This window comes from Periplaneta americana, chromosome 9, assembly GCF_040183065.1.
Source record: "Periplaneta americana isolate PAMFEO1 chromosome 9, P.americana_PAMFEO1_priV1, whole genome shotgun sequence".
NCBI lineage: Eukaryota > Metazoa > Arthropoda > Insecta > Blattodea > Blattidae > Periplaneta > Periplaneta americana.
In genome coordinates this window covers 39,557,423-39,582,330 of record NC_091125.1, presented here as the reverse complement: position 1 = coordinate 39,582,330, position 24,908 = coordinate 39,557,423, and the positions used below count along the sequence as shown (strand labels likewise).

The 24,908-nt window shown below is 37.9% G+C and overlaps 3 protein-coding genes across 14 annotated transcripts in view; 1 reads left to right on the top strand and 2 right to left on the bottom strand.

Annotated features, from left to right (window-relative positions):
- The window catches only part of LOC138705841 (DNA-dependent protein kinase catalytic subunit-like), a 290,093-nt gene extending 282,536 nt beyond the window's left edge, over positions 1-7,557 (bottom strand). Inside the window, exon 1 of the mRNA XM_069834521.1 lies at positions 7,205-7,557. The gene's annotated coding sequence lies outside the window, so the exon portion shown is untranslated. The remainder of the gene's footprint in view (positions 1-7,204) is intronic.
- LOC138705844 (uncharacterized) overlaps positions 1-13,972 on the top strand; it is a 38,208-nt gene extending 24,236 nt beyond the window's left edge. For 2 of the 3 annotated variants that reach the window (XM_069834527.1, XM_069834528.1), the window contains 4 exons: positions 980-2,404; positions 9,658-9,741; positions 10,507-10,623; positions 13,485-13,972. In XM_069834527.1, the coding sequence (XP_069690628.1) occupies positions 997-2,404; positions 9,658-9,741; positions 10,507-10,623; positions 13,485-13,624 (1,749 nt within the window). In that variant the 5' untranslated portion in view covers positions 980-996 and the 3' untranslated portion in view covers positions 13,625-13,972. The remainder of the gene's footprint in view (positions 1-979; positions 2,405-9,657; positions 9,742-10,506; positions 10,624-13,484) is intronic. The other variant, XM_069834526.1, reaches the window with a different exon arrangement.
- Positions 8,290-24,908, bottom strand: part of LOC138705845 (tigger transposable element-derived protein 1-like) — a 75,386-nt gene continuing 58,767 nt past the window's right edge. For 9 of the 10 annotated variants that reach the window (XR_011333833.1, XR_011333832.1, XR_011333829.1 and 6 more), the window contains 2 exons: positions 9,568-9,704; positions 8,290-9,360 (listed from right to left, as the gene is read on the bottom strand). The gene's annotated coding sequence lies outside the window, so the exon portion shown is untranslated. The remainder of the gene's footprint in view (positions 9,361-9,567; positions 9,705-24,908) is intronic. The other variant, XR_011333834.1, reaches the window with a different exon arrangement.

The following is a 24,908-nucleotide window of genomic DNA, read 5'->3' as shown; positions in this document are numbered from 1 at the left end:
GCATGCATGGTCGGTTTACGACAGATGTATATGAATACATTTGGCAAATATAATGATTCTTTCCGCCCGAGAATGGTATCCAGACGGAACACTTGTGTTCCAGCAGGAAAACCATCAGATACACACCGCCAATCGCATTTAAAGATGGTTTACGAAGAGGTCTGATGTCGACATGCTCGAATGTCCTTGGATTTTTCACCTGATATGAATCCGATTGAAAATGTGTGGCATAGATTGAAAAGGATCTTACGCTCTAATTGGGCAGAACCACCCTTACGAACAGCAGACAAATTATGGAACAGAGTAGCTACTAGATGCGTGGGAGGAGGTGGTCACGGATGTAGACCTATTACGTAATCTTTTGGACTCCATGTCACGCTTAATGAGGGCAGTTGTTGATGCAAGTGGATTATGGAGAAATACTAGTCCCTACCACAGGCCTTTTTTTTTGTTTATATATGTTTTTGTATAATTTTTGTTAATTTATATTTGATGTACTTCTAATGTTTGAGGAGGCAAACAAACTATTAATTTCGCATACAGATCAGGTTGTGCCTAATAGTAGCCCACAAATAATAGGATATAATATGTTTGCAACACTTGCATAACCAAGTTTATTAACAAATTCCACTAACACTTGTCACTAAACATATAAAATAATACAACATAAAAATCATCCCTACCGGGAAGCGAACTTACAACTCTGGTTCCGAAATCAGAAACATTACCCCTGCATTGTAGACGGATCATTATCAAAGAATCAACCGGAACAAACATCAGAGCATTGCCTTCGAACGAAATGAATTTACTCGTGTGAACCTGACTTTAAAAACTATTTGAACTACCAAGTGTCGGCCCATTCTATTTTAATCCAATTGTACATGTTGTCATTTTTACTTAATATGCCCTATTCATCCTAGTATTAGCTAGAAATCAGTGTGATAACGACGATTTCAACCAAGAATAATATTGCTTTCAGCTGGACCAGCAGAGAAGATGAAGACGACCGCAGCGACGCAGACGAGCGATCACTGCTTGCAGTCCGAAGTGATCCAGATGGACGCAACCACTCAAACGAGCGACCACTGCTTGCAGACCAAAGGCATTCAGACGGACGCAACCACACAGACGAGCGACCACTACTTACAGACCGAAGTGATACAGGCGGACGCAGACACACAGACGAGCGACCATTACTTACAGACCGAAGTGATACAGACGGACGCAGGCACACAGACGAGCGACCGCTACTTACAGACCGAAGTGATACAGACGGACGCAGGCACACAGACGAGCGACCACTACTTACAGACCGAAGTGATACAGACGGACACAGACACACAGACGAGCGATCATTACTTACAGACCGAGGTGATACAGACAGACGCAGGCACACAGACGAGCGACCATTACTTACAGACCGAAGTGATACAGACGGACGCAGGCACACAGACGAGCGACCACTACTTACAGACCGAAGTGATACAGACGGACGCAGGCACACAGACGAGCGACCACTACTTACAGACCGAAGTGATACAGACGGACGCAGGCACACAGACGAGCGACCACTACTTACAGACCGAAGTGATACAGACGGACGCAGACACACAGACGAGCGACCATTACTTACAGACCGAAGTGATACAGGCGGACGCAGACACACAGACGAGCGACCGCTACTTACAGACCGAAGTGATACAGACGGACGCAGACACACAGACGAGCGACCACTACTTACAGACCGAAGTGATACAGACGGACGCAGACACACAGACGAGCGACTGCTACTTACAGACCGAAGTGATACAGACGGACGCAGACACACAGACGAGCGACCATTACTTACAGACCGAAGTGATACAGACAGACTCAGGCACACAGACGAGCGACCACTACTTACAGACCGAAGTGATACAGACGGACGCAGGCACACAGACGAGCGACCACTACTTACAGACCGAAGTGATACAGACGGACGCAGGCACACAGACGAGCGACCATTACTTGCAGACCAAAGTCATTCATACGGACGTAGTCACACAGACGAGCGATCACTACTTACAGACTGAAGTCATCCAGACGGACGAAGAAACAAAGACGAGCGACCACTACTTACAGACTGAAGTCATCCAGATGGACGCAACATCCGCACAGACGAGCGACCACTACTTACAGACTGAAGTGATACAGACGGACGAAGGAACAAAGAGGAGCGACCATTACTTACAGACTGAAATCATCCAGACGGACGCAACATCCGCACAGACGAGCGACCACTACTTACAAACTGAAGTGATACAGATGGACGAAGGAACAAAGACGAGCGACTACTACTTACAGACTGAAATCATCCAGGCAGACGCAACATCCGCACAGACGAGCATATCCAGCGTTGTTGAAGGTACAGTAAATTGTTTATATTAGTGGAGAGTATTAATATTTCAAAGGAGGGAAGCAGTAACTAAATACAATTAATATTTAGAAAAAAAAATTACCTACTCACCTGTCATTTAAGCTGCAGAACGATTCTCCCGTTTTGTTTGTCTAACTCGTCTATGACGTCACCGTAAAACCGAGATTGTTGTGGCAGTTTCTTAATAAATGATTTTTCAATTTCAAAACTGCCAACTGTGAGATTCGCTTTTGGCCTATAGAATTTCTCACAAATAGCTTTACTCTCTTGAGAATAGAGAGGAAGTAGTGGTAGGAATTGTTAGTGTAAGTTCACAAAATTTGACAACTGCAGAGTAGGCCGCCTCTAGTTTATATTCCTTAATACATTTCAACAACTCACTGACGCTATTGACACTACTCGCACAAATGCTTTCTTTTACACTGAGCAGTACAGATAATTGGAAACGCAGAGTCACTGCATCAAAGACACAACATAATTAGCAATAGTTAGTATATCAAAAGCACTTAGGATTTGAGCATTGTAATGCTTTGGAAATTTGTGAGTTTCAGTAATTGTAGATAGTCAACATTACTGAACATTTAAGTTAATTGTTCAAGGTTGTTGTCAATAACTACAAAAAATAGTTTGCGACTTCATGTTTCCAAGCTACCGATGTCATGAATATGGACCCTCTTAGCCTATGGTTTGAAATGTCATAATATGTTTTTTATACGATTCCAAATATTCGATAAGCTGTCCCTTTTGCCTTCAATAATTGTCTTGGATTCACCAATTTACTGAATGCAATATACAATGTCATTTGTTTTGCTTTGAAGAACACGAAAAAGAATATCTGTGACAGAAAATATTGCTCCAAATATATGCGAAAGAAAATTAAAATTGAAATCTGTCTTCAGCAAAGGAAGGTATCCTCTTGAAGAATTAAGAGTTTCTGAATCCCAGTTATCAGATTATTCAACAATATTTTCGAACAGCTAATGAATGGTTCACGATATTCTAAAACAGTCTGTACCAGTCTACTATTATAATTTCTGTTCGTCCAAGACACCTATGTTGCTGTCATTAGCATTTGTTCCCCCAGATAATGTAAAACAATTATTCGAAGAACTCAGAGAAGATGCGCCTGACACCATACTACCTATATACAATACTTTGATTTCCATTAGGCCTACATCAGTGGCTGAAGAGGTAGAGGCAAAACACGACGTGTACCACTGTGCTATAACATCGCATTTGGAATCAATACCAATGAACATTGCAAGTTGAACACCGGACCAACAATGTAAGTGAAGCGCGGCATAATAGATTTCAAATGCTCATCAGCAAGCATCATCAATCATCATCCCTTTATACGGCCTTAGCTGAAATTAAAAAAGAACAAGCAGACACTGAGGTCACGATGCAAGAGTTGAGATTGGAAAGGAAGGTAACAGCACAGCCAAGAAAGCAGTACAAAACAGAATAATGGCAATAACACTGGAATACAAAACACAGAAGGAAGAAAACCGCCGTCTTCAGTACTTAAGAAGAATTGGGTACAATTTTAGCTTCTGAAGAGGCATGAAATACAGGCCATGATTTGTAATACACTTACATTAAATTTTATATGTAAAAACACAATAATTTTAATGTTCCCTTAACTTTACTAATTATTCCGTTTAATATTCTTGATTTTAGAAAACAGGTCCTATGAAAAATGGTCATTCGGAAAAATGTTCATTCGGAAAAATGTTCATTCGGAAAAAAGGACATTCGGAAAAAAGGACATTCGGAAAGTTGGTTTTGTAAAGATGACCTGAAACCCAGACACACACATAGTGTAATCTCATGGCATTTTTTTTGTAGTCGAGAGAAATGGTCTTTATATGTTAAGTACATTGTAATCTATGAATTAAACTAATCTTATTATTTTGTTTATTTTCGTACATGCAAGGACACGCATTCTTCAGGCATAATACTAATACGCCTATGAAATAAACCTTTAGAGCAATTCTTCCGCATATACTTAAACTGACAATTGGACTGTAATTAGCAATAGTGAACCAAGCTCCAAAATCGCGAACTGAGATTGGTCAATTGAAAACTTTTACATAATAAAATCTGTGTAAAAGCTATTTTTTTTTTCCAAAACTGGTGAAACATTAAGTAATAATGTACGTACACTTTATTAGGCACATGTTAATTCTCAAAAATGTCATGTTTTGTTAAAAAATGGTGTTTGGATTATTATCGTTTAGTTATAAAACTATTATAGGCGACCGGGTAGCTCAGCTGGTAGAGCAGCTGCTACAGACTGGAAGGTCCGGGGATCAATCCCGAGTGGTGACAGAATTTTTTCTTGTTGCCAAACTTTCAGAACGGCCCCGAGGTTCACTCAGCCTCCTATAAAATTGAGTACCAGGTCTTTCCCAGGGGTAAAAGGCGATCAGATCATGGTGCCGACCACACCACCTCATTCTATTGCCGAGGTCATGGAAAGCATGGGGCTCTACCTCCATGTCCCCCCCCCCCCCCAAGTGCCTTCGTGGCATGTGACGGGGATACCTTTATAAAACTATTATTCTAAGTTTAGCAACAATGAATCATTCACTAAATTTTCAACAATTTTATGCATATAGTACGTTTATAACAAACACGTAAATAAAACATGATCAAGTTTTTTCAGCAGTATTAATTTGACATCACAAATATAATAGAGAAGTAATATATAACCCTTCTTAAGTCCAATGTCCTATCGAAATCAACTACGCCGTTAAACCCTTTGATATCTTTGATGGTCTGCAATAAGGGAATGATAAAAGTGCTTGGCATCATCGGGAATCAAGTGCAACTTAGATATTAGATCTTCAAGCTTCTGGTTTTTTTCTTGAGATCAAAGTGGTTCAAAGAGTTCATAAAAATTTGAGTTAGAAAGCCTACCTCTTTTTTTTTTCTGGATATTCACAGTGACATAGTCCTCATTATTATGATCTGTTTCTATGTATAATTTAAATGGATCTTCTTTTTTTTAACATTATTACGCGTATTTCATCCAATTAGTTTTCTATGGTGTCAACCTTACGGTTAAAATTTCGGTTCTCTATTTTAGAACATCCAACAAAATCACTGGTCTCCATTAGTGTTACAAGAGGATTTTTTTTCCTGTACATCCTCATCACATTAATGTAGTCTTGTTCTATTGTATTGTATTTATTTACATTCTTTGTCAGTTACATTTCGACGAAAGTGGTATTTGTATCTTGGAATTTTATTTATCTGGTTTACTCCTTTCCTCTGCAGTTGCATTTCTTGCAAGTTCCATGATTCATATATTGTTCGAGATTAACAGATTTTTCACATACCAAGAGACTACAAAACAGTTTTAATTAGTGTCAAAGGTGGCATTTGGATCACTATTGCAAAACAGATGGCCCTTGGATCACGTTTGCTAAAATGGAAATATGAGATTTGGAGATGGAGCTTGGTTTAACTGCCGTTAGATAGCAGCACATTGCAGCAGTTGCTTGGTATCATTTTTGCTAAACTAGAATAGGCCTGTCTGCAAGCACTGAAGTGATAATCTCAATATTTGAGTTTTGGCGCTTGGATCATATTGCTAATCGTCGTCCAATTGTTATGTGAGAAGCATTTTTTTTGAAAATATAAATAAAAGCTCCTCTATTCAGTAAAACACGACTTGTGCTTGAGTCCGCCACTGCACTCACCCTCACGCACCAGTCCATTTGCTTTCTGCCCCTGTTCCCCGAGAGCCAATTAGGGGCACCTCTCTTTGACAGGCTGTGTTAGTTTTTTTTTTTTTTTAATTTTAGTAGGTTATTTTACAATGCTTTATTAACATCTTAGGTTATTTAGCGTCTGAATGAGATGGTGATAATGCCGGTGAAATAAGTCCGGGATCCAGCACCGAAAGTTACCCAGCATTTGCTCGTATTGGGTTGAGGAAAAACCCCGGAAAAAACCTCAACTAGGTAACTTGCCCCGACCGGGAATCGAACCCGGGCCACCTGGTTTTGTGGCCAAACACGCTAAGCGTTACTCCAAAGGTGTGGACCCTGGCTGTTTTAGACTGTCAATTTTCATATAATGATTTAATGCATGGCCGATTCTTTGTAATTTTGCCAAAGGTTTTCCATTTCAAAACGCACACTAAAAGTAAGCGTTCACTACATCGTATTACACTCTTCGTACGAAACGCAACGCAACGGATATTTTAAGTGCAGTGCATTCACTGTAATGGCTCCACCTCATCGCCTCATCGGATTCCCCTATCAGCTGTTTGAAACATGACGTCATACGATATTGACATTGCTGAAAACAGAGGAGTTGAGGTTAGGTCTATTAATTATGATTGTTAGCGAATACGAATTTGTAATTGCTTCATGCGTCTTAATTGAAGAGGAAGAAACGAAACAAATATTGGTTACATAATATATATGTAAGAAATGACTTGATTAATGTAACGGGAATGCCTCAAATTATATAATTCTTCGCAATTTTCTACAAGCGAAATAAGTTTTCCGTCTGCCATTTTGGCGCGACACTGAACATGGCACAACATAATAGTAACAGTTGACCAATTAAAATTGATTTATTAAAGAAGGCCATGATCGCACACATCGGAAAAGTTGCTCATCCGAGAAACGTGGACGGATTTGCCGAGAGGCGATGCGTGCGATACGATGTAGTGAACGCGGTTACATAACAATTACAGCAAAGATAGTTTTTTTCCGATCCGTGCGATTCGTCCGATGAGTGCGATAGGCCTACGATGTAGTGAACGCTTACCTTAAATGACGTTTGCAAGATGAATGACGCTTTATCACCTCATGTAAATTATTGAAGTCTGAAAATCCTGTTTTATTCTACACGGTCTTGTCCGTCGAAAACAGAACACACGACCAACATTATAATTTACACTTGCTTTCACACCCGGTAAGCCATTCTACAGATTCGTATAGATACACATTGAAATGTCTAGTATATGTCGTGATTTTCTTCATTAAATTGTTCAACGGCGGCTTTACTTCATCTTTATCTATAATTTCCTTTTCACCTGTATAGCTGTAAGTGGAAAATCCCTTTGCCAAAACGTCGCACATGTTGCAACACCAGATCCGCCATCAGAAGCAGTATCAGTATACTTGTTTTTTTGAAAGATGGGACATGATAGGAGCGTTGCGATCGGAAAAACAACTGAATGTCACATAGCGTGGTAGGCCTGTTGCTATGGTAATAACGGTTGAGTTGCCAAACTTACCCTTCTCACATGGCGAGTACTTAATAGCTCTCTTGGCGACATTTATTGTGCACACAGTGTTAGCATTGGTATGTTTCGTCTTTGATTCTCTGTCGATTTTTGTGTTGTTTTCTTACCTTTGCGTCAATTGTCAATGAATGTTTTAACGTCAGCCATCGTAACATCAATTGATACCTTCCATCAGCTGGCAGTGTGGTAGTCCATGTTGGCAACATAGCATTGTAGTTCCAAGTTCGGCCGCTAAACTGTCATGTCCCATCTTTCAAAAAAACAAGTTATAGTCATACTCTGTTTTTATACATCTTCCAACTTACTCCACTCGAATTTATCTTTAACCACTTATAAATATTAAATTCAACTTCCAGAATAGTGCAATAATTCAGTATGTTCTAAATATGAGTTTTTAACAGAGCATAAACTGTAATTTACACTGAAAACGACACAAAGAACACTTATAGGTTCGACATACTTCGCGTATTCGTCACTGGAAGCACGCTTTCAAAATGATAGTGGGGTGGTCTGACTGCTGGGGTTGCGAGGGAAACAACTGTGTCCTGCCTGTTGCGCACTGCATACAGTTTGAAACAAAAGTAACAACACTATGAAATAATAATTTCGTGAAAATGAAAATAACTTTATTGTTAAATCATAAACATCAGAAACAACGAAGACAATGACAACGACATTTTGATATATTTTAATAGCCTACATCAATTTCTTACACATCCTCAAAATGAAGCAACAAAAAGCACATAAACATGGCATTTTCATTAGTGATCCTCCACTATCGATCTTACTTTTTTGAGTATCTAACTTGTTACATAGTTCATCAAACGAATTAATTTTGTTTATTTGTAACCACTTAATTAGTTACGGTACTGTTCAAAGTTCTTAACGTTGTGCCTTCTCATTGCAGGGTTCATTCTTGTTGAGTAATACGATTGTATAATCGTTCCGGTAAGCCTGCAAATATCCTTGGCATATCACTAAGTTTTAAGAAACAGCTATTTCAGAGTATTTCTCCACATTTCTTTCTCTGTCTCTAGAATCATGTAGTAGGTTCAAACGTTTACTTCTAAGTGTTTATACACACAACTGAATGCTTTGTTGGCGTGAAGACATTTCGTGGTATATTTTCTAGTCACAAGCTTCTCCTTTTCAGATGGAAATTTGAAAACTGTATAACTGCTCTCAAGTAGAGCACTCTGGTAGGCCTAATTGCTGGTACACTGGCGTTCGAAGAAAGTGTTCGATAATTTGTTCGTGTAAGTGTGGCTTTTTTAGTCATTATTCCTATGAATAGATGGCGAAGATAAGTCAGTGTTGCCAACAGTACATAAATATACCCGTATTATGAAATTCAACACTTCATCCCCCTTGAATGATTGTAAAAATAAAAACACTACATTTAGCGGAACCGCTATTACCGTCAATTATGAAAATAATTTATACTTGATCTATATCAATATTTTTCCAAACACTTTTTTACCCGTTCCTGTAATAGACTCACCTATTGAAAAACTAGCAGAACTTGTTCAAAGTTTCTCAATTTGTTATATATTTGGTTCTGACCTATCCGTGGTTAGGACATTCGCTCACCTTTATGATCAGAAAATTGTAGGCCAGATACCTTTGAACGCCAGTGTGCACGCAGACACACAGGCACTCTACATTTAGAAGCCATCTGTAAAAAAAGTATAAGGATAAATTAATTTCATTTTTTAAATAGAATTAAAAAATTACTTTAATTTTAGTTCATTGAATTTATTTTTCTTTAGGGCTATACATGCGTTAGAAATAACTTTACTACGCACATCAACCTTTTATTCCTTTCCAAAATTCACTTTAATAATTTATTAATAGTTTGATGACGTACATATTGTCTACTTACTTGATATGCTACCTATTTATCCTGTTCATTACATTAGCTAACAATTACTTCATTACGACGATTTAAACTCAGAATTGTCTTGCATTTTAGATGTACCCAAAGCGACAGCGAAGGTGATGACGTCGAGAGAACGCTTCCTGGAAAGAATAAGACGTATCAGAGTTAACAGTGAAGGTACAGTAATTGTTTACAGCCTGAAGTGGTGGCGCTTCCAGCTACGCACAAGTTCTATTTTTACTGTAAATAAAAGAATAAGGATAAATTAATTTCATTTTTGAAGTAAAATTAAAAAATTGCTTTACTGTAAATAAAAGAATAAGGATAAATTAATTTCATTTTTGAAATAAAATTAAAAAATTGCTTTAATTTCAGTACACTGAATTTATTTTTCTTTATGGGAACACTCAACTTAAAAATTGGAGAAAAAGTGTCATAGAAATGAAAAATTAAATTTCTACACTAATTTACGTGACAGAACTAAATCAATATGCAAAATTCTTCCCCTATTCATTGAGAAGTCACAGTCAAATGCACAAAGCCAAAAAATAAAAAATGATAATTAAAAGTGATATTTCAATTAATGATTGATTAAAAATAGAAATATTTTTTATTTTGAAAAGTATTGAATCTAATGAGCTGAGATTTTGCATGTTACTTTCCATGTGTATATTAAGTTTTTTCTCCAAATTTGAAAAAGATTGGTCAAATAGGAAAAAAGTTCCAAAATATAGCCGAGTGTCCCCTTAAGGCTATACATGCGTTAGCGTTAGAAGTAACTTTACTACGCACTTCAACTTTTTATTCCTTTCCAAAATTCACTTTAATAATTTACTTATATTGTCTACTTACTTAATATGCTACCTATTTATCCTGTTCATTACATTAGCTAACAAACACTTTATTACGACTATTTAAATTCAGAATTTTGTTGCATTTTAGATTTACGCAGAGCGAGAGAGAGAGGTATGATGGAAAGACTCAAAATGACAGGTCACTACCCGTACTACCCGCACCAGAAAAGAATGACACACTTAGACAGACGTCCCAAAGAAGAAGGTAAAGTAATTGTTTATATCCTGAAGTGGTGGCGCTTCCAGCTGCTCACAAGTTCGATTGCTGGTAGCAAAGAGGAGATTTATGGAGTAGAGCCATTCAGCCAGTTAGTCCAAACCGCTTGTTAAATTTGTCGCAGTTCGTAGAACCTGCTTTTAAATATTTGAATTAAGTTCTTTACAGAAAGGAAGAATATTAATTTAAACACAATTCTCTAGCTTTTTAATGTGGCAATAAACATAATGCTAAAATAAACGATAAAATAAACTCGAAACGAATTATTATTACATTCTTGTTTCCTATTCAAGTGTGTAGGCAGTCAGGACAGGAATATGATATTATGCCTGCAGCCTTGAAACACACTTTCGCTTATTTTGGCTGTGGTTTACCCCTATACTTCCCCATTTCAGTGATAATACCGCATACACAATAATGAAACGTAGTAAGTTATTCAAAAAAATAATTAAAAAAAGTAAATGGATTGTTGAGCACATTAATAAAGTACTTCGTTTTCCATTTGTAATATTTCTCTTACAATTTTTTATTCCAATCCAATTAATTATTTTTTCATTAAGAGTATTAACAATACTGAATGCTTCATGGCCGCTGGGTCGGTAGTAGCCAGCATCATATAAGCTGTGCTTATATTTCAATCTAAATCCCAGAACGAAATCATTGTAGTGCAATGAAACGTTAAAGCGGTCGGTCAAGTCTTCTTGGTAGTGGTGGTTGGTTGATGTTTCGAAAAGTAAAGTGTTAAATTGGTATATACGTAGTACATCACCCATACTTTTTTAGAAAAACCCTGCTGAATTTTTGGTTTACGAAAAATATTCATCTTTATGGGAAAACTCACTCCCGCCACTCCATTAGAACAACGTATTATATTTTTCGTGAACCAAAACACAATACGGCATTGCTACGAAGTGGTGCTGAAATACTGTACATGTTAAATTAACTTAATGTGCGGTAACAGTAGCCTAGATTGTGTGTGTGCAGACGCATCTTCGGATAGTATAGTATTATGTGGAGCATAGGGCTGCAACAAGCAAGGCTAGGTAGAACTACATCTTAGACAGGTAAGATAATATGATACATATGTTTGCAGATGTAGCGAGGTAACCTTCCGCCGCTCTGATGTCGCCCACTGCACAGACAAAGTGTCGGAAGTCTACCCCCTTCTTCCTGACGAGAGTCAAGGATTTTAAATTATACATATAAGAGCATGTTGATTTGTAGTTTTACTTTATTTTTAGCTGCTTATTATTTCATATTTCTATTGAGATTATGAAATTTGCGGATATTTATTAACACGTATATTAGTTGTATTTTCCCAGTTTTTTCCACATAGATGTGGATCACCGTCATACCCACAGAAAGCTTGTTCAGCCAGGTGCGATACTTCAACAGATAGGTGAAAGACCTAGCCCGATAGATGAAAAGTGATGTGAAGGATTGACTAGAGTTTAAAAGGAGTCGAGTTGTGATTCTTTAAATTGGCACTTCACTTGGAGGGACTACCCAAACATACAAACAAACATAAGGCCAGAGATTATATACGAAGTCTTCATAATGAAACAAGACATTTGCAAAAACATGCACAATCCAATTTAACTAGAGTTTAATATCATTAAAAAATGAGACTATGTGAGGTATATATCACTTTGCACCAAGATCCATATGTGCACTTCATATCTTTGTTTACTTTACTTTTTCTGGTTACAAAACACAGCCAACAGCGTTTTAAACTTATCTGTTGACGTACTTTGTTGCCTACAAGAAGATTTTTGAATGCTGAAAATTATCGTTTGACATCACATGAAGGGTCCAGGGAAGAAACCAGGTAAGTCACTTTTTCCTTGAAACCTGTTTTCTTCGCTGAAAGAGTTGACTTACCTATCTCTTATCATGTACACCAAAAATTTGAAGGCAAATAAACCCATGACTAATCTGTTTCTTTTCCTGTTTCATACCTCTAAACGATAGTCCTTTCCATAGAGAATCTAATGGCACCTCGAACTCCATCTCGACAAAAAAGTGACTTACCTGGTTTTTTCCCTGGACCCTTCACATGAAGTTATTCACAAAATTTTAGTGTATAAATTGTAATCTTTGTAAGATTCAGGTTCAAGCAAGCCACATTTTCTCGTTATTTTTTTACATTGAGCACAGTGCTGTAACCAAGGTATTTATTTCGACAGTAACATGTCTAATTTTGTCTTCACAACCTCATCAGTGGACCCTTGTGCGTGACAAATATCTTCCATTAGGATTCTACTGCTTCGAATAATTTTTCAGGAGGCATCACGAACAGACTCACACAATCCGCACACATAATACAACAAATCACGCACTCGACACTCAGACTGCTAGCATGCCAACAGACAGAGAAGGTAGTTATGGAGTTTAAGTCAGGTACGGAGGAGTATTTGGAAATCCTTCTTGTGCAGTAGGCCAAAGGCAGAGTGTGGTGTTGTTTTGGCTTTTCCACACTTACACTTCATATATGCAAGAATTTTCCGCCATCAAGTAGTCTACAGTTAACAAAAAAAATATATATATTATGTGCTGACAAACAATCCAAAATATATTTTTACGAAATATGCTAATTTGAGGTTTTCTGACACAAAATCCTAGAAATATACAACATTGTATGCTCAATAGTCTTTTATATAGAACGCCAGAAATGTGCAAACATATGTACGAGTAACTTTAAATATTCGTCATTACAGACGTTCAAAAATGTATAAAATGTTTTTGCATGGATTGCTTACGAATCCTCGCCCTATTAATATAACATTCAATGAAAATCAGTGAATGCAATGACACATACTTAATGATCAATTTCGTTTTGCTCTTTGCAGAAATACGGGTTGTCAACTATGAAGAAGAAGAAGAACTCGAACCAGTGAAGGTCAAAAAGCGTAATTTCTTCATTAGATTATTCTTTCGGATTTGTAGTTGCTGTTGTCCTTGTTTGTGCAAGAGAAAGAGAAGATTTTAAGTGTATGTAGTGATCACTAGAGATGGAACAATTCCTTCCTAAACAAAGCATGAGCACAATCATGACATTTAATTTGAAAATACGTGATTGTGCTTATTCCATCTTAATAAAGCTCCACTGTACGTAAGAAACGTAACTTCAGTCACTAAGTACCAAACTGTACTCTTAAGAAGACACTACAGTAGTGTTATTAAACAGTACTTTGTTTACGAAAAAATTGTTCCATCTCTACTTATTAAAACAGAGGAGAAATTAATAGAGTTAAAAGGTGACATATTCTAATTGTAGTTAAATGTAAAATGCAATATCACCAAAAAAAAAAAAATATATATATATATATATATATATATATATATATATATATATAAATCGATCCCCAATTTCGCGAATTGAAGGCCCCTCCCTTATACTTCTTGTATTTCTCTTGTTCTCCTTGTCTTCCCGTTGTCCTCATTGACTTAACCTTGATCTCATTGGATTCCCCTTATTCTCTTCGCATTCACTATGTTGTCCTTTAATGCCTATTTTTATCCTTACATTCCCCTGTCCTCATTGTATTCTCAAAGTAACTCTTGTACTCCTCTTCCTTGCTCTCCTTTCATTCCTCTCGTTTTCCTCGCAGTACTTTTGTTTTAATTGCATACTCCTTGTTCTCCTTTCATTCCTCTTGTTTTCCTCGCAGTACTTTTGTTTTAATTGCATACTCCTTGTTCTCCTTTCATTCCTCTTGTTTTCCTCGCAGTCCCTTTGTTTTAATTGCTCACTCCTTGTTCTCCTTTCATTTCCTTGTTTCCTCGCAGTCCTTATTCTCCTTTCATTCCCTTGTTTTCCTCGCAGTCCCTTTGTTTTAATTGCTCACTCCTTTTTCTCCTTTCATTCCCTTGTTTTCCTCGCAGTCATTTTGTTTTAATTGCATACACCTTGCTCTCCTTTTATTCCTCCCGTTTTCCTCTTTGTCCCTTTGTTTTAATTCGTTATTCCTTGTTCTCCTTTCATTCCTCTTGTTTTCCTCGCAGTCCCTTTGTTTTAATTGCATTCTCTTTGTTCTTCTTTCATACCTCTTGTTTTCCTCGCAGTCCCTTTGTTTTAATTGCATGCTCCTTGCTCTCATTTCATTCCTCTTGTTTCCCCCCCCAGTCCCTTGGTTTTAATTGTATACTCCTTACTCTCCGTTCATTCCTCTTGTTTTCCTCGCAGTTCCTTTGTTTTAATTGCTTACTCCTTGCTCTCCTTTCATTCCCCTTGTTTTCCTCGCAGTCCCTTTGTTTTAATTGCATACTCTTTGTTCTTCTTTCATTCCTCTTGTTTTCCTCTCTGTCCCTTGGTTTTAATTGCATACTCCTTGTTCTCCTTTCATTCCTCTTGTTTTCCTCGCAGTCCCTTTGTTTTAATTGAATAGTCCTTGCTCTCATTTCATTCCTCTTGTTTCCCCCCCCCCCAGTCCCTTGGTTTTAATTGCATACTCCTTACTCTCCTTTCATTCCTCTTGTTTTCCTCGCAGTCCCTTTGTTTTAATTGTATAGTCCTTGCTCTCCTTTCATTCCCCTTGTTTTCCTCGCAGTCCCTTTGTTTTAATTGCATACTCTTTGTTCATCTTTCATTCCTCTTGTTTTCCTCTCTGTCCCTTGGTTTTAATTGCATACTCCTTGTTCTCCTTTCATTCCTCTTGTTTTCCTCTCAGTCCCTTTGTTTTACTTGAATAGTCCTTGTTCTCCTTTCATTCCTCTTGTTTCCCCCCCAGTCCCTTGGTTTTAATTGCATACCCCTTGCTCTCCTTTCATTCCTCTTGTTTTCCTCGCAGTCCCTTTGTTTTAATTGCATACTCCTTGCTCTCCTTTCATTCCTCTCGTTTTCCTCTCTGTCCCTTTGTTTTAATTCGTTATTCCTTGTTCTCCTTTCATTCCTCTTGTTTTCCTCGCAGTCCCTTTGTTTTAATTGCATACTCCTTGCTCTCCTTTCATTCCTCTTGTTTCCTTTGCAGTCCCTTGGTTTTAATTGCATACTCCTTGCTCTCCTTTCATTCCTCTTGTTTTCCTCGCAATCTCTTTGTTTTAATTGCATACTCCTTGCTCTCCTTTCATTCCCCTTGTTTTCCTCGCAATCCCTTTGTTTTAATTGCATACTCCTTGTATTCCCCTGGTTTTCATTATATTAAAATTGTTCTCCTTGTATTCCCCTTATTCTACTTGTATTTACCTTGTTCTCCTTGTATGCCACTTGTTCTCCATGTATTTGTTTTGTTCTCCTTGCATTTCCTTTGTATTCTCCTCGTTTGTTCTTGCATTCCTTTGTTAACCAGTAATTCCTCCTGTTCTCCAGGTGTTACCCTTTCTTTTCTCCTGGTATTACACTTGTCCTGCAGTTATTACTCTTGTTCTCCAGATATTTCTCTTGTTCGTCTTGTAACACAATCTGTTCTTCTAGTATCCCCGTTGTTCTCCTCCTATCCCCTCTGCTCTCCAAGTATTCGCCCTGTTCTCCTCGTATTTTATCCATGTACTTTTATCCCACTCCTGATCTCGTATCTCATACCTATTCTTCTCATATCCTTCTGTTCGCCACGTATCCTGCCCGCTCTTATTGTGCATCCCCCGATCCCACGCCTGTTTTTCTCGAATTCCCCTTGTTCTCCTCGTATTCCCCTGTTCTCCACGTATCCTGCATGTTTTATCTAGTTCTCTTCGTATCCCAATCTTCCTCCCTGTTCGCCTCGTATCCCCCTGTTCTCCTTACATGCCCCCTAATCTCCTCGTATCCTCATCTACTCCTCATATCCCAAATTTTCTCCTCGCGTCCCGCAGTTCATTTCGTATTCTCATTTTCTCCTAGTATACCTCTCTTTCCTAGTATCTCCCTATTCTCCTAATGTACCCCTGCTCTCTGTGTATCCCGTCATTTTCCTCTTATCCTTATGTCAAATGTTTTCCTATCTTCCTGTTCTCCTCGCATTCCCCATTCTCCTCGTATACCCCGAGTTCTCCTCATATTCCCCTCTTTTCCTGCTATTCTCCTGCTGTCCTCGTATTCTCCTCTGATATTCCCTTGTCCTCATATTTCCCTCTTTCTCCTTGCATTCCACACGTCCTTGTATCTCGGTTGTTCTCATTTTCTCCCGCTTGTTCTGCTTCTGTGCCCCTTGTTATTCTTATACACCTCTTTTCCTCCTTGTATTCCTCATGTTCTCGTATTCCCCTCATTCTCCCTGTACTCACCTTGGTCTCTTCGAATTCTCTTTGTGTTCTCTACTTATAAACTCCTTATATTCCCCTTTCCCTCCTTGTACTCCTACGGTTCTCTCTGCTTGTATTCCCCATATTCTCCTTTTGTTCATCTTCTCCTTTCGTTCTCTTTTTTCTCTTCCTATTCTCCCTTTGTTCTCCTTTTATTAATATATTTTTTCATGCATCTCCTTGTTCTCAATGTATGTCGTTTTTCCCCTTGATTCTCCTCGGCCTCCATGACTTCTCCTTTCCCCCTCACCTTCCCCTCGTTCTGCTTGTATTAACCTCTTCTTGTATTACTCTTGTTTTCCTTCTCTTCTATTTGTTCTCCTTGTTATCCTTATATTCGTGTTATTCGCCTTGCATTTTTGTTGTTCCAGTCTTTTCCTTCCTTTCTTTTCACTTGTCTTCTTCTCATTGCATTCTCTTTGTTTTTCTTGTATCCCCTTATTCTCCACGTATGCCATTTTTGTCATATTTGCCTTGTTAACCTTCTTTCCTTTCACTTGTCTTTCTCTTGTTCTCTTTGTGTTGTTGTTTTCGTTGTCCTCCCCTTGTACTCCTAGCATTCCCTTTGCTGTCCTTTCAATGAATTATTCTCCTTGCATTCCTCTTGATTTCACTGTATGCCTCTTGTTGTTCTTGTAATCGTCTTCTTCACTTTCTATTTCCAATTTTTCCTGGTAATCCTGTAATTCGCCTATTATTCCCGTTGTACTTGTATACTCATTTTCATCTAATTTTTACCCTGCGTGTATTAGTACTCCTCTTCCATTCTCCTCTATGTTCTTGTATTCCCCGTTTTCTCCATTTATTTCATTTTTCTGTTTGCATTCACCTTTTTCTCCTTGTATTCCCGTCTTCGCTTAGATTTCAACTTGTTCTCCTTGTACTCCACTTAATCACCTTGAATTGTCCCTATTATTCTTATATTCCCTCTGTTCGACTTGTATTCTCATAGTTATCTCTGTACTCCGCTTGTTTTCCTTCTATTATCTTTCATGTTCTTGTATCCCATTTTTCTGTTTGCATTCACCTTCTGCTCCTAGTATTCCCTTCTTCGCTTTAGACTTCAACTTGTTCCCCTTGTGCTCCACTAAATCTTCTTGAATTGCTCCATATTCTCCTTGTATTGCCACTGTTCAACTTGTATTCCAATAGTTATATTTGTATCCCGCTTGTTCTTTTTGCATTTCCCATGTTATCCATATATCCAGGTTGCTCTCCTCGCATTCCGGTTGTCTCCTTGTTATCCATTGTATGCCTCTTGTTCTCCCAGTATTTTCCTCGTATTTATCTCGTTCTCCTTGTTTGCTTTACTTGAATTCCCCTTGTTCTCATCGGATTTTCCTGTTTCTGGTGTTACTCTTTTTCTCCTTGTACTCCCATGGTTTTCTTTGTATTACCCTTGTTCTCCTTCCATTCCTATTCTCCTTCTCTATTCCTTTTAATCCCTCTATTGCCCTTTTTCTTCCTCTATTCCCATTTTTCTTCTTTCATTCATCTCATTCTCCTTACATCTCCTTGTTATCATTACATGTTTTTTTCCTCCTTGTATTTTCCTTTCTCTCCACATCCTTCTCATTTTCTCCTCGTCTTCCCCTCCTTCTGCTTGTATTACTCTTGTTCTCCTTGTATTATCCTTGTTTTCCTTCTCTTTCATTTGTTCTCCTTGCTGTCATTATATCCGCCTTGTTCCCTCGTAGTCCCCCTGTTCTCCTAGAATCCCCGTGCTCTTCTAGTATCCCTCATATCCCATCCGTTCTCATATGCCTCCTGTTCTCCTGGTATTTTGAAGTGGCAATGAAAAAATGAAAATTTTACTTTAACTTACATTCATCAAACGATTGTCTGCACCTCGTGGTTTATCAGCTAAGATAACAAGTGTAGAGATTATTTCCTTGTAAATTTTCGATGTTAAAATCCCGTGTTAATTATCTATTACAATTTCTCTTTCGTTCAAAAAGTTGTAAAGATTATTTCAAAACGACAGTAATTAAATTTACGGTACTAAACCTTTTATACACATTTCCTTACAATTTATTTTTCTTTTAATATTCCGTCATTAACGTTTTTATAATATTAACGTTATGCAATAACTCCAGTTGTGAAAAATACCAAATACTGTAGACTATGAGTTTTATTTAAAGGAAAAGGAACGTTAAAAATTTATGGAAACTGTAATTAGGCTAACTCTATGACGATATGTAGTGCCGAAGGTACTTGTGCAGGTATAAACCTGTCACAGTCGTGGGTCTTAGTTCGAACTTAGAGTTAAGATACAAAATAGATTTAATTTAAATGTTATTTTAAGTGATCACGCTTCATTTAATTTAGGATGTTCCTTGATGTTGTTGTTGTTATTATATTATTATTATTATTAATCATTATTATTGTTTTTATTAGTTGTGTTTATTATTAATTGTCATTGAGTGTATTTAGTTACCACTGCCACCGGGTATATATACCCATTTGCAGTGTGAATAAATACACACATACACACATATTACTTAACTCTAACGTTTTAAATATTTTGTCCTTATTTACATCATTCATTCATTATGGAATGGAATACGTAATGGTAAGACGAGCAAAATATCATAGATACTAATTATAGACTATTGTTCTGGTATATATAAGTGGTTCAATTTTATAAAAATATTCATATTGAATGAACACTCAAAAAGAGCTTTTTTCAGGGCTACATAATTTTCCAAATCAAGGAACATAAAATTGCCATTTAGACCTATCATGAAGTAAAATTAGGATATATAAATAGTGGGCTAAATTACATAATATGTAAGATATTTAGTCAATATTTCATTATATGTAAGCTGAATCTGCAAGATAATGATTTTATATTTAAGTACAGTAGTAGTAGCCCCCGGCTAGTTCAGTTAGCTGAGATGCTTGCATATCGAACCGGAATTACGGCTTGGCTTGGCTTGGCTTGGCTTGGCTTGGCTTGGCTTGGCTTGGCTTGGCTTGGCTTGGCTTGGCTTGGCTTGGCTTGGCTTGGCTTGGCTTGGCTTGGCTTGGCTTGGCTTGGCTTGGCTTGGCTTGGCTTGGCTTGGCTTGGCTTGGCTTGGCTTGGCTTGGCTTGGCTTGGCTTGGCTTGGCTTGGCTTGGCTTGGCTTGGCTTGGCTTGGCTTGGCTTGGCTTGGCTTGGCTTGGCTTGGCTTGGCTTGGCTTGGCTTGGCTTGGCTTGGCTTGGCTTGGCTTGGCTTGGCTTGGCTTGGCTTGGCTTGGCTTGGCTTGGCTTGGCTTGGCTTGGCTTGGCTTGGCTTGGCTTGGCTTGGCTTGGCTTGGCTTGGCTTGGCTTGGCTTGGCTTGGCTTGGCTTGGCTTGGCTTGGCTTGGCTTGGCTTGGCTTGGCTTGGCTTGGCTTGGCTTGGCTTGGCTTGGCTTGGCTTGGCTTGGCTTGGCTTGGCTTGGCTTGGCTTGGCTTGGCTTGGCTTGGCTTGGCTTGGCTTGGCTTGGCTTGGCTTGGCTTGGCTTGGCTTGGCTTGGCTTGGCTTGGCTTGGCTTGGCTTGGCTTGGCTTGGCTTGGCTTGGCTTGGCTTGGCTTGGCTTGGCTTGGCTTGGCTTGGCTTGGCTTGGCTTGGCTTGGCTTGGCTTGGCTTGGCTTGGCTTGGCTTGGCTTGGCTTGGCTTGGCTTGGCTTGGCTTGGCTTGGCTTGGCTTGGCTTGGCTTGGCTTGGCTTGGCTTGGCTTGGCTTGGCTTGGCTTGGCTTGGCTTGGCTTGGCTTGGCTTGGCTTGGCTTGGCTTGGCTTGGCTTGGCTTGGCTTGGCTTGGCTTGGCTTGGCTTGGCTTGGCTTGGCTTGGCTTGGCTTGGCTTGGCTTGGCTTGGCTTGGCTTGGCTTGGCTTGGCTTGGCTTGGCTTGGCTTGGCTTGGCTTGGCTTGGCTTGGCTTGGCTTGGCTTGGCTTGGCTTGGCTTGGCTTGGCTTGGCTTGGCTTGGCTTGGCTTGGCTTGGCAGGAATCGAACTCCCGCCAAGTCGTAATTCCGGTTCGATATGCAAGCATCTCAGCTAACTGAACTATGCCGGGAGCTACTACTAATAGTAATACTGTACTTAGATATAAAATCATTATCTTGCAGATTCAGCTTACATATAATGAAATATTGACTAAATATCTTAGATAACTAAGTAATTTAGCCTACTATTTATATATCCTAATTTTACTTCATGATAGGTCAAAATGGCAATTTTATGTTCCTTGATTTGGAAAATTATGTAGCCCTGAAAAAAGCTCTTTTTGAGTGTTAATTCAATATGAATATTTTTATAAGATTGAACTACTTATATACACCAGAACAATAGTCTATAATTAATATCTATGATATTTTGCTAGTCGTACCATTACTTTATCAAAAATATTGTTCTTAAATTTTAACTGGCTATTCTTATTAAAATCCCGATACTAATATTCCTGTTTAAAACACTTAACACCTTCACACGGTTTTACTCATTTACCTAATACACATCATTATTATATCTCGCTCACTATAGTTTGAAATCATCCATTCATTAACCTCAAACAACGCCCAGCAAAAACTATAGAAAATTGTATTTACTCTCACTAATATCATATTTCATAAACTTCACTACATCACTTTCCAAGATTTACTTCTTTATAATAAATTTCATTCGGTAACTATATTTATTAACTAGCCACTTTTTTTTTTTTTTAACTTCCAAACTGATCTCTTTCCGAGGTCCCTTGAACACACTATTATCACACTAAACACGATTTACGACATTAAATTTTAAAACTACCATATTGCAGTTCTATTCAGACACTTTATTTATTTCTTATCACTCATGCACCTAATTTCTAAGATTGTAACTATTTTGGCCCTTAAATCTACTCGTCAAAGATAATATAAGCTTAGGCCTACCTATGAAAGCACTATCTCTTCACTCATCATCCTTATCGCATCCTGACTTCTTCTTTGAACGCTACCCCCACCTTCTCTTGATCTCCCGTAATGTCTCCTTGTTTCAGCTTCTTGTCTTCTTCTTCTTCTTCTTCTTCTTGCTGATTCATGTAGGTTGTCATATGTTATTGCGTTGATCTACTCTTTCACTCCACTAGGCTCAGCAGATTCCTGACTGGTTCTTTCTCGGTCGATAAGCTCGTCTATCGGATGACCAGTCTCCGATGTGGGCTTTAATTCCGTACATACTTGATATTGCTGACTCGCTCGTTCCTTGCCATCACGAACCAATTCCTCTATAATTCCTTCCGGTTGCTCGGTATTCACTTCTCTCGTCCGTAAATTTCCACTTGCGGAGACCTTGTTTTTCTGTGAGTTGAAGTTCCTCTGACAATGCTCTAAATCGTATAGTTTTCCATTTATTTTTATTTTATCCTTAACTAATATCGCAAACTGACCTCTCGATCTTGCTTCTTTCATAAATGGTAGCAACATCTCTCTCTTACTCCTTATTTCCACACTGTAGTCCTGCTCAATTTTTTTATTCATTCCTTTCAGCAGTAATCTAAGATAAATAGCCTAATTTAGTCCTCATACTTGTAAATTTTACTAGTATGGGACGATTTTTCCCTCTTCCAATTCTGAAGGCTCCTTCAATCTGCTCTTTGTTCAGGCTCAGGCTAAAAATCTCATTACACATATGAGTAACTAAATTATATGTTTCTAATCTATTTTCACTCCGGTCTTCATCTATAACTAGAATTGCATCTGTAAAAGCTCCTTGTGTCTCAATAGGTAACAATTCAGCACATCGTACTGATATTGCAATTTATATTTTCCTACATTTATCTAAGAAACTGTGCAGAAAGCAAACAAAAACAGTGACTTGTACACGAATGCAACATAATAGAGTCCCATTTGTGTGAGCGGAGTAATCACACTTTCTATTCGGACGGTGTTATGCAAAAATGGGTTAACCAACAAAACAATAGTTATTCCTTGACCACCTCTGTAGTGTAGGGGTCAGCATGCTGGTCTCTTACGCAGAGCGCCCGGGTTCGATTCCCAGTCGGGTTGAATTTCCTGGTTGAGGTTTTTCAGGGTTTTTCCTCAACCCTAAGGCAAATGCCAGTAAATTCGGGCCACAACATCCCTGAAAATCACCGGCTCATCACCGAAATCATATTCATAACAAATCAGTCATACATATACAGTCGCCATCTAGTTCACAACAATAGAAACAGTCTCAACAATAGTACACAGGCCTTCGGATTTCAACCAAAGATTAACTCGCTATATGACCAAAGATGTTAATGCGAGTATAAATAAAAGCGAGGAAAAAAAAATATATAGTTATTCCATGGCTGTCTGTAGGAAAGCTGCGGGCTTCGGCTTGGCAAAACATAAGCATATACAGGTTACAATCTTCGCGAAAGTCATAAACATCCTTAATGTTGTTTATAGGAGTTTCATATGACAGGTCTCGAAAAGCTTTCATAGCCTTGTGATTAACACCAGGTACTGTTAAATCGTGCGTTATGTGAAACTATATGACACAGTGTATTCATAATGAAAGTGATAGTAAGTAGTTATGAACTTCATATGAAAATTATGCAGGAAAACGGTGGAGTGCAACGTGTGATAGGCCTACATAATTTTGATTTCCACGTAGAGATGAGAACTAAAATATTATCTATAAAATATTATCATTTGAAACTCCATTTTGCGACCCTAACTCGTGTAAATGAATAGGCCTATCTACTGCATTAAGTCAACATGGAGGATACACCTATTTGCTCGCTGTTTTCTATTAATTCACTGTCTCTCTTTCAGCTTATATCATGAGTTTGCTGGATACTGCCGTGAGTTATCTACTCCATTAAGTCAACATGGACGATACACCTACTTGCTCGCTGTTTTCTATTAATTCACTGTCTCTCTTTCAGCTTATATCATGAGTTTAACTGAATGTAACAAAGTTAAGGAAATCTGGCACAAAATTCAACATATAATAAGTATATGGCTTAACACACCATATACATCTATATAACCTAGCATGATTACGCAACCTGACTTTCATTATTTACCATCTCAAAAACATAATGCTGTGATTTGGATCATTAGCAATGTAGTATTTCTAATAATGGACTACAACAGGGAAATGGAAATGGAAGAATTTATGGAAATTCTAAAACGTTCGAGGTACAAAGCCTATAATAAGAAACACGGGAAAAAACTTTATGGCAATGTACTGAATTATATATGAATAAGGTAAAATAATTCAAACACACTATGCCCAGCTAATCTATTTATGTTTACAATCCTCTATTACATAAATGTTATAAACGAAGTGTTTAATTTAATTAATGACCATGTTATTACTGTTTTCTCTTTCTGAAACGTAATCTTCTTCCTTTAATACAATACTGTAAGTAATTTAGAAAAGATAGAATTGTTCAGTGACCTTATTTTTCTGTTTTGTGTTGTTAATTAATGAATTGTATTCTGTGATATCTCATATCTTTGTGATAGAAAAACTATGAAAACAATCTTATAAAAAAAAACAATATTATTTTATATTTTAAAAAATGATTAATCATCAAATAAATAAATAAGTAAATGGTTAAATGAATAATTTAAAAGCAGATAAATCAAGTACTTAATCAAAACTAGGACATACATAACTAAACAAACAAATTCATAAATATAAATAAATTAAATGAATAAATAATCATATAAAGTTGTAAATTAATAGTTTAACCAAATAAAAATTGATAATAAAGAAACTAAATAAAATAAGGACTCGGTAAAATTGTGGTCTGCCTGAGACTGAAATGAGCGGGGTTGGGGCTCATTTCATTAAATAAAATTAAAAAAAAATTGTGTGAATGGAGCCGGTAGTAATACGAGATGCAACAAGGTTATACGCGCCTTCTATACTCGAGGTTGCCGGTTCGATCCCGGCCGAGATCGATGGCATTTAAGTGTGTGTAAATGCGATAAGCTCACGTCAGTAGATTTACTCGCAAGTAAAAGAACTCCTGCGGGACAAAATTCTGGCACACTGGCGACGCTGATATAACCTCTGCAGTTGTGAGCGTTGTTAAATAAACCATGATTTAA